The 16,791-nt window shown below is 32.2% G+C and overlaps 1 protein-coding gene across 1 annotated transcript in view; it reads left to right on the top strand.

The window, feature by feature from the left end:
• Positions 1-15,112, top strand: part of SEMA3E (semaphorin 3E) — a 140,950-nt gene extending 125,838 nt beyond the window's left edge. The window contains exon 16 of the mRNA XM_052000886.1: positions 13,829-15,112. Within this exon, the coding sequence (XP_051856846.1) occupies positions 13,829-14,281 (453 nt within the window). The 3' untranslated portion in view covers positions 14,282-15,112. The remainder of the gene's footprint in view (positions 1-13,828) is intronic.
• The last annotated feature ends 1,679 nt before the right edge of the window (positions 15,113-16,791 follow it).

The following is a 16,791-nucleotide window of genomic DNA, read 5'->3' as shown; positions in this document are numbered from 1 at the left end:
CTAGAAAAACTTCTTGTGCCTACCCCATTCATTGCTAAATATAATTCTAGCCCGTCTTTTGTTCAACAGCAATAAATTTAGTTCAGATACTTTTACTGAATTATCATATTCTACTTCTTTCCCTATATTATTTGGTCAAAAGCAAAGCAAAGCAAAACTCACTGCCTCTCTTTCATGTTCCTTATTATCTAATCATTAATGTTTGAATATCCTTTTCTCCCTTTCATTTCTACTTCTTCCTGGTTAAACTATATTCATTTATAGTACTTTCTGTCCAAATAGTAATATCTCCATGAAGTTTTCACTGAAATCCTACTGCTAAAAATGATAATTCTCTTTTCGTAACACACATAAAACTTTTTTACTTTTTGTGCTCTAATTCCATTCCTTTTTATTATATATTTATGTATGCATGTATTATATCACCTGCAATATTTTATGCTTCTTAACTGTAGAGAAGTATTTAAATACAGAAACTACATTTAAGTGTAGACTATTACTTATATCTCCTGGTCTACCTAGAATATTTTTCATAGAGTAAATATGTAATGGGCTGAGGCTTGAGTTGATGCACTGAGGTCCCAAGCACATGAGGCTTAATAGTAATTGGACCATACTCTATTAATATATATGCTTGGAGAAAGAATGGCCCCCGCCCACTCTTTGTGCAAGTCCTGATGTGTTGTATAGGAAATGATGATTTTGGTGGGTGGAGGCAGGGGAGTGGAAAAGGAAGGGGAAGGAGAGACTGCTTGCATTGCCATTGCAACGGCTTTTCAGCTCAGGTCTCTCTCTGCTAGCTGGCTTCCTGTCGCAGCTGCCCATATTGCTATAGCAATCCTTCTTGCCCATATTGCTATCGCAATCCTTATTCACCTCTTCACCTCAATAAAGATTGAAGATTTTTCCCTTAACCTGAATTCCTGACTCCTGCTGATTTTAAATACGCAGTCATTACATAAATATTTAATTTATATTCATGAACGAGTCCCAGAACAAAAGATTTGGAAATCCTAACTATTTAGGCTAAGTGTGTGTAAGTATGTGTGTGTGTGTGTGTGTGTGTGTGTGTGTGTGTGTGTGTGTGTTAAGAAAAAAAATCCACAAAGAATTACAGTTTAATGAGAATATAAAAATGATCTGGATAGGGGAGACTGAATTGACTTATACATAACAGGCATGACCCATTATAGCACTGGATTTTTTCTCACTTTTATTTCATCACAAATGAATGAGAACTCCTTTTTAATCTAGTCAAGATAAACTTAGCAATGGAAGGCATGAAATGCCTGATATTCTGAGGTGAATATCGCCAATACAGAAATCATTGTGTTATTAATGGCTTTCTTCATTTCATCTGGCCTGTTTCAGATTAGAATCTCATTCTAATCTTGTCTTGTGTGGAAAAATTTTACCTTGTCAGTCTTTCTGACATACTGCATCTATCAACATTCGGCAGCAGCTTTTATTCTCATTTTCTGCTGTAATTTGATGCTCCTTCCATATCGCTATATTAAAACTTCTATTTTGCCTTCTATTTTTATCTTTTCTTCTTTGGTAGAGGCCTTTTAATTGATATATTGGAATAGGGCCTAGATTAGGAACTAAATCTGTGATTTAATTAATGTAGATAACTCCTAGAAGAGGAAACTCTCACTAACCATGCAGATCATTATCATATTTGTAATTTATTTCTTGCAAAGGTATCTATAATCCAATAAATAAAATTTATTAGGTGACTACTAAATATCAGATGCTGTGGTAAACTGAGAATACAGAGACAAAAGACTGCCCTTGCCTTCAAGGAGATTACAGTATAATTAATGACAAAAACAACAATAATGAGAAGGAAGAGAAGAAAGATAAGGGGAAGATGGAGAAAAAGGAGAAGGGGAAGGAGAGAAAAGGAAAAGAGAACGAAAAGGAGGATAATAGAGAAGGAAGAAGAAGAAGAGGGGGAAGAGAAGAAGAGGAAGAAGAAAAGGAAAATCATGGTCACAACAACAAAAATAGTTTAAGTGAGTTGCTGAATGTGAAACATCCAGTTTGGATCAGAGGCAAAATTGAAGGAGAGGTATTTTTACCTCTGAGATCATCTCTCTTTCTATTACAATACACTATCTCTATAGAATCATTATTTTAATAAACATAATGATTCTGTATATGTCCTATCATTGCTTTTATTGCTAGAGATTGGGATTCAGACTATTAGTACTATTCACCTATCCAAAGACATTTAACTTCATCATATCCTTTCAATGTGTACTTTGCAGGTAAAGCATAATACATTAGAAAACAGAATAGGAAAAAATTCTTATAGAAGAGACTTCATGAGAAATTTGACTTATTGTAAAGATATTATCTGGATCAGTTTTAACATACAATTATTTTACTATGCAGAGGATTTTCAGTCTCTAGTACCCTCATAACTCATCATTGCTTATTTCTGATTATGTTCTAATTTCTCATGATGCTTTCTATCATATGGTATCAAGTTCATATGCGTTAGTCCATATGTGATCTTACCAAAGACAAGTATAATACCATCTACATTTTATGTGCTGGGCCTCTCAAAGTAATTTAAAGTTAGCTTCGTTGTTTGTTGAGCCAATAATGAGCTGTCTATAAAACTATATGATAATGTAGCCATATCAATCTATCTTTCCATAAGCAAAGCTTGAGAGACTTTGTAAAATGCTTTGCAAAAGTTTCATTGATAATACATTGATAACATTCCTTATTATGTTTATTTTACCATTTACCATGTGTATTTTTTAAAAAGGAAACAAACTTTTTATTGAATTACCTTTCTAGGTGAAGTTCTTCTAAATCTTACTGATCACTATCTGCTTTCTAAAGTATTTACAGATATAACTTTTTTTTAGATTGGTTACATTATCTAAACATTTTTGGGCTGTTTCTTCCTTTGTTATACATGAATAATAATCTTGTTATACTGCTCTTAAATGCCCAATACTAAAAATTTTGTTAAATTGGAAAAATTTGAAAAAATATGCATTTTATTTTCTTCAGGTTTAAATATCCATTATTGTTTTAAACAATGTGTTTTCCACTTAACGTGTCAGATAAAAATAAAAAATAAAGTCAAAATATATTTAGTAAGACCGGCCTTTTAAAATATGGGTAATAATTCACATGTTGAAAAAAAGGATATCTTAATTGTAAAATGAATTTTTATAGACATACTATATTTATAGCAACAGTATAGAGAGTATGGAGACTTTTACAGAGAGATATCTGTGAATCAATTTTGATACTCCTGTCTTAGGAATAATGAGTACTATAAACTTCCATATTTTAAAGGGTCAAGTCAAAATCTCATTAAATGAGTTCCATTATGGTGAAAATCTCCATATAACACAAACATTTCTAAGCTCCAACTGCTAAAAATATTTAAATATAATGAAGATAGCAGAATCAAAGAATTTTCTGTGCCATTTTGAAGTTCATTATATTGAAATGTGTCCTCTTTGTTATATGATACTAGGGAGCTAGTGAAGCATTAGGAGTAGGAGAGTTGTATAAGATGTTAAAAGAATGAATCATGAAGAATTGTATAATAGAATGATGAAACTAGAGACCTAGGGCCAGAGTACAAATCCCAACTCTGTTTTGATTATGGTAAAATGGTAAACTATGGTAAAGTCATCTCAATCTTTGGACCTCAGTTTTTTCCTCTGTAAAATAAGAGTTGGACTTGATGGCCTCTGAAATTGCTTGCAACTCTAGCTCTGTGATCCTAAAATATCTGATTAAAATAATGCATGATAGAATGTGAATGAGAACTTGTAAGAGGGATGCAGTGGACCCTGACTTTTCTGGTTGTAGCTTGAGATAGATTGGAGTTTAGATAAACAGTCCTATGTAACTATTGCACAAATCCAAGAAGTCAGTGAAGATGTTAATACAATTGTTACAGTGAAATAGAGAAGATGAAACTGCTACAAAAAGGAGGTGAGGCAGAGAATTAAAAGCAATTATAGGAGAATACCAAGGTTTTCCTTGTTACAATTTGGTTTGTTCCAGTAATAGAAATAATAAAGTTAAGAGGAAGTATAGATCTGGGTGGGGGCCATAATAAAGGAAAGCACAGAAATTCAGGAGAATTACACATTTTATGTTGGATCTATTGATTTTTGAGATGCAAGTGGATATCAAAGGCAAGAGTTTGGAATATATTTTAAGGATACAGGTATAGATTTGGAAATGGATGCCTTAACTCTCTGATCTTCAGTCTCCAAAACAAACAAAAAATCCATCCATTCATCCATCCATCTGTCCATTTATTTAATCTAATTGTTGAGCATGGAAGATAAAGATGCAGTGATGGTTCCTATAGTAATGCAAATAAAAATTTCTTCCTTGTATTTTGTTTTCATTGTCCTTTGTCCTCTTGAACTATTCTCCTAGTATATTGAGAGAGAATGCTAGCCAGTAATTGGATTTCCCAGGTGTGTAGTAAGTATAATCAGAGGGAATTTTCTCTATTATTCAAGGTTCCTGGAGCAACATTGAGACACTGGGAAAAACAGAATCAGTGTAAGGTCTTTCTTCCACCTTCTCATCTCTTTCCCTTCTTTTCTAGATTCCACTGAACAGGGACATATCAATGGCTTCATGGTCTTTCTTTTCCTATGATAAATAATCTTCATAAGGTTTTTTGGCAAGCAAATTTAATTGGCAGTTTCTCAGTCCTGGATCCCCTTTACCCTGCTTCCATTTGGATGTAATTAGGAGAAAATGTGTTAATGCATAATTTTAAAAAATATGTCTCTTTGAATTATACACACACGTGGCAGGGAAGGAGGGAAAGAGGAAGAGATAACATTATTGAGCTGTTTGGGACATGTTTGGTTCTCTTCTTGACACCTTTTTGAGACTCTCGATAAAGATACTTCTCCCACAGATTTTACAGATGAGAAACTGAAGTTAACAGGATTAAGCGACTTTTCCAGGGTCACACTGGTAGTGTCTGAGGCTGAATTTGAAGTCATGAAGATGAGGCTTCTTAATTCCAAGCCCATTAACTATTCTATTCACTGTACCACCTAGCTGTCCATTAGAGTAGCATATAGGTTATCTAACTCCTCCTCTGATGCCTTATCATTATTTAGATGTAACTTTATGTTTTCAAAGGCTATCCCTAGCATCATGGAAAGGCTTCCAAGATGGGCTCAGAAACATAATATATTTCTGTCTGTCAAAAAGACAAGTCTAGGGAAATAAAGAGAGACTCATTAAGAGAAGGTTTACCATGAGTTTATTGATGTGGGGGCAACAACACTCTATTAAACCATTTACCAGGCTTATAGAAGTTTCAATATATGTCCATTTGGGACTCATCCCAAGTGTAAAATAAAATCATGAAACTTTTTAAGATGACATGTTTAACATTATTATTATTATTATTTGGCTGAGGCAATTGGGGTTAAGTGACTTGCCCAGGGTCACACAGCTAAGAAGTATTACATCTCTGAGGTGAGATTTGAACTCTGGTCCTCCTGATTTCAGGGCTGATGCTCTATCTACTGCACCAACTAGCTGCTCCTTGAACATTATTTAAAAGATAAAAATAATGTTATATATCATGAATCACAAATATGTTTTACTACTTCAACTTTCTCTATCCTCTTATTTATTCTCCAAGAAAAGTTGTCATTTTTTTCTTCCTTCCAGACATGAAGAAGTGCAGACATGTAATAGGCAGGTTAACTAACTGATAGATGTCAGTTTACTTCTCATAAGAAAAGCTGAGATATGAGTAGCCTCCTTTCATGTAACTTAGTGTTAGTTACATAGAGTTGAGTATCATAGTCTTAAGTTAATATGGTGATGAGATAAGAAGTGATATCTTGGAAATTTAACTCCATGTGTCAATTTTTTCTCATTCTTATTGATATTTTCCTTAATGCTTTTTTTTTCTGTCTACTTATTAGTGTCATGCACTATATCTTAATTTGTACACATGGGATGATTTCAGTGGTGACTCCTGACATATATCATACTTATTAAGATAGTTCTCCTTGTTTAAAAATTATCATGGAAAATTAAATATTATAAAACACATAAAAGTTACATGGATCCATATTAATTCAGAGAAGGGAAACCCTGTCTTTAGTCTTAGTCTCTCATTTTCTATGACTCATTGTTCAAAGACTTCCAATGATACTAAGCTCCACAGGGTGCTTAAAGGATCAAATGACAGCCATGGTTTTCTGAATCCTTGGATTCAAGGATTGAAATCAGAAGCTTTTGTTTTTGTATTCCTTTTTCTTTGTTGTGTTTTCATAACATTAAGTATAACATGTGAGTGGCTAGAATCATTTGAAACAGCTGCTTCACAGTTTTGAACTTTTAAACTCTTTTCAAGCTTTTTCCAGAATAAAAACACCCATTTTTTACTAAACTAGAAATGACTGTTTATAACTCTAAATATGGATGCTCTTGAGTTTTCATGTGTAGCTTTGATCAGTATCATTGCATGTTCTCATGCTCCCAATTGCCCTTTTTACTAAGTAATATTATTCACCAAGAGTCATTTAGCTTCCCTTAGCTTAATAATTCATTCCCATTTTACAGATATATAAAAAAAGGAACAAAGTATTGTGAGCTCACAAGAATAAAAATGTGAATAAAAATAGAAATGCAATCCAGTTCTTTTCATCTTTGTCTAGACTCCATATGATAATAGAGTATTTCACCTCATTTATCAAGTTCATTTCACAAAACATTTATTAAATGTCAATTCATTTCAGTTCAATAAGCATGTCTTAAACACGTGCAATGTGCCACATACAACTAAAAGACAGGAAAAAAACAGTTCCTGCCTTCAAGGTGTGTGCAGTCTAATGAAGGAAGATATCACAAAAAGAGGAGGTTAGAAAGTAGGGGTAGAGAAAAAATAGAGGGAATGGTGAATGGGACATCTCATTCCATAGAGTTAAAACTGAGCAGCTCTCCACTGAAAAGTCCAGTAAACTGAAAGTCCAATTCTTGGCTTCTATAAAGGAAAGCTTGTAGGAATTAACTACTCTTCCCTTCTAATCCTTCATTCAAAAGGGAGAAGAGACTGAGGGAGCTGGGAAAATGTTGAGTATAATAGTCTTAAATTAATATGGTGACAAGATTAGAAGTGATAACCTAGAAGTTTATCTCCATGTGTCAATTTTTTCTCATTCTTCTTGAAACTTTCCTTAATCCATTTTTTCCCCTGGATATTGATTATTATCATAAACTCTAAAACTGTGGATGTCTCACAAGTTTCTATCTTTTTTTTATCTCTCATTTGATTTTGGCCTTTGGGAGTCTGTCACATCAATGTTGATATCCAGATCTATATATCCAGTCCTAGTTTCTCCCCTGAGCTCCAATCATTTTCTTCTAAGACGCTTATGTTTCATAAGCATCTCAAACACAACATACACTAACAAGAACTTCTTTTTCCCTAAATATGCCTCTATTCTAAAATTGCTTATTATTCCCAAAGGTATTTCATTCATTCAGACTCATAATCTTAATGCCATTTTCAATTCCTTCACTCTCACTCATTTAATATAGCCAAACAGTTGTCTTTTTTTTCCCCCTGTGGAAGGACGTTTCTACTTCCTATTTGTGTTTTTGTGTGTACAGACATATCTAACTAGAGCTAGATCCAAGGAGTCAGTGAAGATGTTAATATAATTGTTGCAGTGAAGTAGAGAAAATGGAACTGATGCAAAAAAGAAATGAGTCAGAGAATTAAACGCAATCACAAAAAATAGTCAACAAGTATACATGCGGATCTATTTACATACACATAAATATAGATTTAGATATATCTATCTGTGTAGATTTATACAGATCTTTAAACAATGGTTGATATAGATGTTTTCCCTTACAATTCTCATATCTCCCTTCCTAATTTAGTCCCTCATGTCCTTTGAGCTTACTATTGAAATGGTCTTCAAACTGGTCTCTCTGCTTTCTTTCCCTATTCTAATCCATTTTCCACATGTAGCAATGTGATTTTTAAAAAGCTATTCTGATCACATGACTACTCCAATTTTCCCACTTTAATACCTCATATCATACCCATTTACTTCTGGGATAAAACTTTTTGTTTTTAGGACTCTTTACAACATGACCTTTCTAGGTTTCTCATGTATTACTCCCTTCCACCCTCAAATAAGGACTATTTGTTCATCATACAAGATACCACATTGAATATGTCTATGCCTATTCTCTGACTGCCCCCACCTCCCACTCTCATGACTACAGAGTGTTCTCTTTCATCTAGAACTTCCTTCACCTCAAATGGAAATTTTTTGTAGAATATTTTTTATGGTTCTGTGCTTCCCTCTGCCTCAATACTGATGTCCCCTCTAAGTTTTCTGTCTACTTTGTTTATAACATGTTTGTAGACATTTATGTTCATATTGTTTCCTCTATTAGAATATAAACTTCTTGAGGCCAAGAAATATTTGTTGTTTTTTTTGTTTTTAGTTTTTAGGGTTTTTTTAAGTTTTTTTATTTTCTCTTTTAACTTTAATCTTTGATATAGTGCCTGACACATATTAAATATTTGATAAAAAATTGTTTGATTTTCAATTTGTTTTTAGGACTCTTTACAACATGACCTTTCTAGGCTTCTCATGTATTACTCCCTTCCACCCTCAAATAAGGACTATTTGTTCATCATACAAGATACCACATTGAATATGTCTATGCCTATTCTCTGACTGCCCCCACCTCCACTCTCATGACTACAGAGTGTTCTCCTTCATCTAGAACTTCCTTCACCTCAAATGGAAATTTTTTGTAGAATATTTTTTATGGTTCTGTGCTTCCCAAATTCTAGCCTCTGCCTCAATACTGATGTCCCCTCTAAGTTTTCTGTCTACTTTGTTTATAACATGTTTGTAGACATTTATGTTCATATTGTTTCCTCTATTAGAATATAAACTTCTTGAGGCCAAGAAATATTTGTTTGTTGTTTTTTTGTTTTTAGTTTTTAGTTTTTTTTAAGTTTTTTTTTATTTTCTCTTTTAACTTTAATCTTTGATATAGTGCCTGACACATATTAAATATTTGATAAAAATTGTTTGATTTTCCATAAATACATATGGGATTAATATATTTGTACACTACTACATCATGTTTAAATATAAATTAGTGCTTTTTTTTCCTTCCCACATAATTTCATTGATTTTCCATGTCATGGTTAAGGGCTTTGTCTGCCTCTTTCCAATGAAAAAAAAATAGTGGACCAGTTGTTTGCAGCATATGGAAATCACTCTGTCCTCCTGAGGAGCAAGGCAACCAGATGTGCAGAATTCTTTGTTCAGTTGTTAAAGTTTGTTTCTTTGACAATGTAAGCATACTAAATCGAGGTTTGTTTTTTTTTTTTTTACATCCAAGAATATTAAAGACATTTTCCAGTAAAAACAAACCAACAAAGAAAATACTTATGAAGAATGACTATAGGAACAATTGGTAGAAATAATGTAAAAATCAATTTTTATGTATTATATTCTTTCCCAAAGAAATCTGGCATGCAGATTTTGAAAAACCATTCTAATACAGACAATGTGAAAACAATTGTGTAATCATGAATTGCTGGAGTTACCCATGTTAACTGAGGTAGAAAGACTAAATCATATGTGGACTTGAAATACCAATTTCCTTGTCATTTTCTTATAGGCACTTATAGTTCATAAGAGATATATTTAATTTTCAAAGTAATTTAATATATAGTACTATATGCTACTCCAGACAGAGATAAAACAGAGTTTTATTCTCAGTCTTGCAACTTATATGTAACAACCAATAGAGATACAAAGGATTGAGAAAGCCATGATCCCTCTCTCTATCCAGATGTTACAGAAAAATTTATGCTGTTGTTATCATACTAAGTATATATTATTTCTCTATCAGTTATTTATATGATGCTACTTAGCAGATATAGAATATTAAGTTCAATAACATAAGGTCAGTGGTAAAGAAGTAAAAAAAAATTAAATCAAGGATTATGTGAGCTAGGAATATATGCAATTTCTTTCAAATTTTATTGGGAACTTTTTTACCTTTATCACCAAACCTTTTTCCTTTCATAAGACTGTGAAGTTTGTTCATAGCCACAAAGGCACATTGCTTTGGGAAAGGAAGCCCAAAGGCAAAATCAGTTGATGATCAGTGGTGCCCATAATTAAAATAAATCTGTACTCGGCAGATATGTCTATAATCATTGCCTTTTCTGCACTGGTAAATATGATTGGGAGTTGGATGAAGGAATACTAGAAAATAAGCCACAATACTTACTTGAATCCAATAATCATATATGTACCCACATATATATAATAGTAAGTGTTCTGTAGATAGAGATCAAAGTATACACGGAATTATTGCTATTATCAACAGGAATGATTTTCTTGTCATGTTGAAATACTCTCAGTATCCTGGCTAGCTTCCATTTAGAATGCTACTGGGGAAACTAGAACTCAATACTTTGTAGTCTTCATAAAAAAGACACTCTTAATTTATCAAGTTCCTTGATTTTCTTCTTGTATGAATGGCTACAGGAACTCTCTTGTCATAATATATAGAGAAATGATGTTAAGATCACAATGACCTGGTTCAAGTCCTTCTTCTGACACTAATGTGTCATGGATGAGACCTGGGCAGATGACTCAACTTATTAGTACTCTAGGTAACTTTTTAAGACTATAAGCAGCAACATTAAAAAAAAGTTTTTACACAAGTAAAATTTATACCACCAAAATTAGAAAAACAGAAAGCTCAGAAACAATTTTTATAACAAGTATTTGATGAAGACCTAATTTTTTACATATATAGAAAATCGAGTCAAATTTTTAAGACTATAAGTCATTCCCAAATTGATAAACAGTCAAAGAATATTAACAGGCAATTGTAAAATGAAGAGGAAAATTCTGTTAGACCTATATGTGCAAAAATGTTTGCAGCAGTTCTTTTTGTGTAGCAAAGAATTGGAAAATGAGTAAATGTCCATCAATTGTGGAATGGCTGAACAAGTTATGATACATGAAGGTAATGGAATATTATAGTTATATAAAAAATGATGAATAAGCTGTTTTTGAAAGGCCTGGAAAGATTTATACAAATTGATGCTGAGTGAAACAAGTAGAACCAGGAATACATTGTACACAATAACAGCAAGAATGTGTGATGATCAGTTATGAAAGGCTTGATTCTTTTCAGTGCGTCAGTGATCCAAAACATTCAACAGACTTTGGACAGAAAATTCCATCTGCATACAGAAAAAGAACTAAGGAGACTGACTGTAAATCAATACATACCATGTCCACTTCTATTTTTGGATTTTTTTCTCTCTCCTATAGTTTTTCCCTGTTGCACTGATTTTTCTTTCCCAAAATGGTTCATAAGGCAATATGTATTAAAAATAAATACATTTGCTAGGAAATAATGAGGGGATGTCCATTAAATGGGAAAAAGCTAAATAAGTTGTACTATGTGAATGCATAATTGTAATAAATAAACAAACATATGATTGTAATAAAATATGATTGTAATAAATAAATGATTGTACTACTGTGCTGTAAGAAATGAGAATGATTTCAGAAAAAAAAAACTAGAAAGACTTATGCAAACTATGAAAAACAAAGTAAGCAAAATCAAGAGGACATTGTACAAACAAGAGTATTGTACATTGATCAACTGTGAATTATTTAGCTACTCTCAGCAATACAGTGATCCAAGACATTTCCAAAGAACTTTTACTGAAAAAATGCTATCCACATCCAAAGAAAGTACTGATGTAATTTGAATATACATTGAAGCATGCTGTTTTTCACTTTTTTATGTGTGTGATTTTCTTTCTTCTTTGATTTGGTCTGTGTCTATTATAACAACTAATATAGAAGCATGTTTTGCATGATTGCATATATAAAACTTACATCCAATTGCTTACTCTCCCAGGGAGGGGCACAAAGAGTATGGCAGGGAGACAATGTGGAACTTAACTTTTTTTTTTGCATTGAATGCTAAAATTGCCTTTACATGTAACTGGGGAAAATTATATACATATATATGTATGTATTTTTAAATAGATTGTAATTGGTAGACAAAGTGTTGACTTCCATTGCTAGAAGGAATTTTCTCACCAAGAATTTCTTATACCAATGAAATTTTAGGTCTAGTCACCCACCCTTATGTATCTATGAAAAAGATTTGGTCTGATGTAGAATTTTTTTTTATACAAAAGCCTTCCTATTTCTCTTTTATGCCTTCACAAAGGAGGCCCTTACTATTCATGTAGTTTCTTTAAATTTTTGTGAAATTGAGAAAGTAAGTATATGGGGGCATGGCTAGTGATATATTTTTGGTTGCTTTCTTGATGTAAGTCATGATAACAGCCATGATTTTTCCCCTAAACATTTGGTGCCATATCCCTTTTCAGATATCTTAAGAACTAATTCTTCAGTACCTCAAAAATTATATCACCTTAGTGACAGACTTCTTTTTGGTGCATTTATCCTAGCCCATCATCTTTTAACATCTTTGTTTACTGTAGTGTCACTTCTACTATTTTACAAAATATATTGAAAACTGGTATTAGAGCTTAAATATTGTATTGGTTGCATTATGAGTGAAGGAAGAAAGATATAAAATAAGAAAAATACAAATACTAAATTTATACAAACTAAAATTTCTATATGGAATAAGGGGGAAGTTCAAATATAAAATGAAAAATAATCTCTTTTAGACTATCATTTTATGTTTACTATAACATATACATATATCTATATACCCATATAAATACATATAACTATAATGTGCAACAGATTTGCTTAGGGAATAAGATCCCAAGGTTGAAGTGGAAGAAAAGACCATATTAGGATCTTCTGTAGAAAGCTATCCTCACAGCAAAAGCAAATTCAAGAATATTTATAATCAATGCATGTGAAATAGATGATAAGTGAGGCTAATTAAGGGAAATAGATAATTTGCCATTCATAATATTCCTTGATGATACCAATTGCACCACTGACATCTAATAGCATGAGTTAGTTACATGGAATTGGAAATAAAATTTTATTTTTTTCAATACTTTTAGACTCTGTAATTTCATTTCAATGATGTTTCCTCACTACATATAGATCAGAACACCCTCTAATTTCATTATATAATTCATTATATATTTTCATTATAGTTTCATCATTTCAATCACATCTGAGTATTCATGACCTTATTTGAGGTCTTCTTGGTGAAGTAATGGGAGTGATTTGCCATTTCCTTCTCCAGGTAATTTTATAGATGAGAATACTGAAGGAGACAAAGTCAATTGATTTGGCATGGATTACACATTGAACAAGTAGCGAAGACCTGAGTTGAACTCAGAAAGAGTCATCTTTCTGCTTCCAGGCCTGCCACTCTATCCACTAACACCATCTAACTACCCCTTTGTAGTTTACTAGTCTTCTGGAATTGTGGCCTTTACAAAATCTTTGAGATCTAGAGATAGTCATCCTCTCTGTCATAACTAGGTTGCTTTCAAGAATACAAATCTATATTGTCTATTGTTAACCTCTTCTCATAATCTTTCCAGCTTTCAGCATAATGAAGATGTTTTGAGAAGTCATAGGACACTAGAGGATCTAGCTATATTTTCAAGCTAATTTAATAATTCGGGATTGATATGTATGTGTTTGTAGTATTACATAAAGCAATCTGAAACGTGAATCCTTAAGATAGGTAATTTATAAAGCTACAGTGGCAACTATTTTTAAGCTTGTTATCCCTGATGACACTGTTTACTTCTTTAATATTTTAGGTGAAGACAGATGACAGAGTTGTCAAAATGGACCTCGGTTTGCTCTTCCTAAGACTACACAAAATGGATGCAGGAACCTATTTTTGTCAGACAGTGGAGCACAGTTTTGTCCATACAGTCCGTAAAATCACCTTGGAAGTAGTAGAAGAGGAGCGTGTCGAAGAGATGTTTAATAAAGACTATGAAGAAGAAGTTCCCCATAAGATGCCATGTCCTGTCCAGAGTAACATCCCACAAGGATCAAAGCCATGGTACAAAGAGTTCTTGCAGTTGATTGGCTATAGCAACTTCCAGAGAGTGGAAGAGTACTGTGAAAAAGTATGGTGTACTGATAAGAAGAGGAAAAAGCTAAAAATGTCCCCTTCTAAATGGAAGTATTCTACCCCACAGGAAAGGAAGCATCGAGCCAAATCTGACCACTATCGCCTACCTAGGCATGCACTGGACTTCTGATGGGCTGAAACCATCAGCTGACTTTTTGAAGAATTTTTATTTGGACTTCTGAGATTTAAAAGATGACATCTGATTTCTTTGTGGCAGTGGAAATAAGTACAATAAGAAATAAGTGACTGAAAAAAGTATTATGGTAAATTATACTTAACTCTTTTTGACTGGTTAGAGGTTGCAGAAAGCTAACTAGCTGTTTCTAAATTCATTTTATTGCTTACATGGTTTTCAACTATATTTATCAAAAAGTTACCTTGTTGTAATCTTTGTAATTATTTGGCTGAATATTCATGCCAACTACTCTTTGTTTCTTGCATATTAGTACAATATTTAAGGAAATACAAAGCAATCGAGAATTAGGAGGCAGGAGATGGGAAGGCAACATAGTTAATCCCTTTGCTTTTTCAAACTTCTACTTTGCTTTTAAAACTGACAAATGATCAAAGTCATTCCTTTTTTCATGTGGACAGTTGGTAATTTTTGTTATGATAAGTTAAGCCATGAGTTTGCTCTGAGGACCACTGTGATTTTTGTAAATGAGAAGAGAAATGTATTCAGCCCCAGGGGAACTCCCCTTTATAAAACATTTATGGGACCAGCTTCATATTTTTATTATTATAGCTGACACTACCCCTTCCAGTTACACTCAGGTGTGGAAAGAAAGAGGCTAATAGAACTTCCCTTTTAGATGCTGAAGCAAAACAGTTTAGTCGGACTATGAGTTATGGTTGGAACAAATGTTTGCTTTAACAGTTGGAAAATTTCTATGGCTGACTTCTTAAGGTAAAAAACAAAAACAAAAACAAAAGAGCATATGCTTATACCAGCATATGGTTGTCCGTGTATATATATATATATATATATACATATATATACATATATGTGTGCATATGTTTGTATATGTGTTTGTATGTATGTTTATGCTTCTGTGTGTATATGCATGTATATTTGTGTGTGTGTATGTATGCATATTTTCTCTGCAGAAACCTTTAGTCTGTGACTGCCTAAAGAAAGTTTAGTCAGTTGATGTATATTATATTTGTCATCAAAAGTAAGTAATTCAGAAAAATTTGTAAAAGACCTCAAGTTGTAGTTTAATTTGTGGATAATTCAATTAAAAGTAGTTTATTAGTCCTCTGAATAAGAAAAGACAAAGATATGCACAAATGAAAACTTATTAAATTTTCATTCTTTTAAAGCTTCTAATTAAAATAAAGTCATTATAGAAACACAAAAACCTATTTTATGAAAAAAATCATTACAGTACTCTACACCTGAATAAATTTGCTATAAAAAGTAAAGAGAAAATTACTTTTAAAACATTTTTATTTTTCTCTCATAAAATATGCCAGTCTTTGATTTTTGATAATATTCAATTTATTTCTGTATCTTTTACTTCTGCATTTTGCATTTTATAATTTTTGCTTGGAGCATCCTCTATTCTAAATTGTAATATTTTAATTTGCAGTGATTAATTTAAATACTTTAAATAAAGTAAAAAAAAATCCAAACAAATCTGCAGTAATAAAGCAGAAAGTGTAAACATTGAAAAAGAAACATTATCATTTTTTAATCTAAAACCTATCTCATAAATCACAAAAGCACAGGTGATAGAGAGCTGGACTGAAATACAAGAAGATCTGGGTTCACATCCTGCTTCACATTTATCATAGCTATGAGATCATAGGCAAATCATTTAAGCTATCTGTACTCCAAGAAACTTCTAAGATTAAATTGCAGAAGAGATAGCGATCTGCATTGGTAAAGGGAAATTCCAAAGCAGACGCTTCCCTAGGTTAATGAAATACTAAATCTTATATGAAACAAAAGCAATTCCCTTTCCAAACCAACTTCCAACCTTGTATTTTTCCTCAAACATAATTAATATTCTAGAGAAGTTTAATTACAGATTGCCCATAGTAGCTAAATATTCACAATAGTTTAAATTGTAATGTGTGGTTAAAATGAAACATAAGGTCAGGCTTTTTATTCATCCTAATGTGTATCTTTTCCCCAAAAAATGAAATAATTTTTTTAAAGGACCTAATGTAACTAAAATTAATATTTTCCAAAATTAAACTTGTTATTTACCTAAGAATCCACTGGGGGTCATTGTTGTTCACTAAGATGCAACTGAAAGCACTCTATAGTTTGAAAATAAAAAGTTAACTTTACCAAAGAGAGGGAAAAATGGGAGGAGGAGAAGATGCTCATCTGGGGGTAAAAAAAGAGTAAAGTGCTCAAAAATATAAGGAATTCAATAAAAATTAAGATTTTTAGCACATGTATGATGAATATGTAAAATATATGAAAAAAAAACCAATCAGTTCAAAAGAATATTATTTTTAAAAAAAGAGAACATAAACATTCCTCTTATATTGCTATAAATTAATGAGGAAAATAACATAAGTAATTTCTCATTATTTGAGTTTTAGAAGTATGTATCATCAATTCTGGATGCCTTTGTTTATAAGTACCTAAAAGATGTTTTTTTGTTTTTTTTTTTTTGAACTATA

This window comes from Antechinus flavipes, chromosome 5, assembly GCF_016432865.1.
Source record: "Antechinus flavipes isolate AdamAnt ecotype Samford, QLD, Australia chromosome 5, AdamAnt_v2, whole genome shotgun sequence".
NCBI classification, from domain to species: Eukaryota; Metazoa; Chordata; class Mammalia; order Dasyuromorphia; family Dasyuridae; genus Antechinus; species Antechinus flavipes.
The sequence above is the reverse complement of the archived record's forward strand: the minus strand, read 5'-3'. Positions and strand labels throughout refer to the sequence as shown.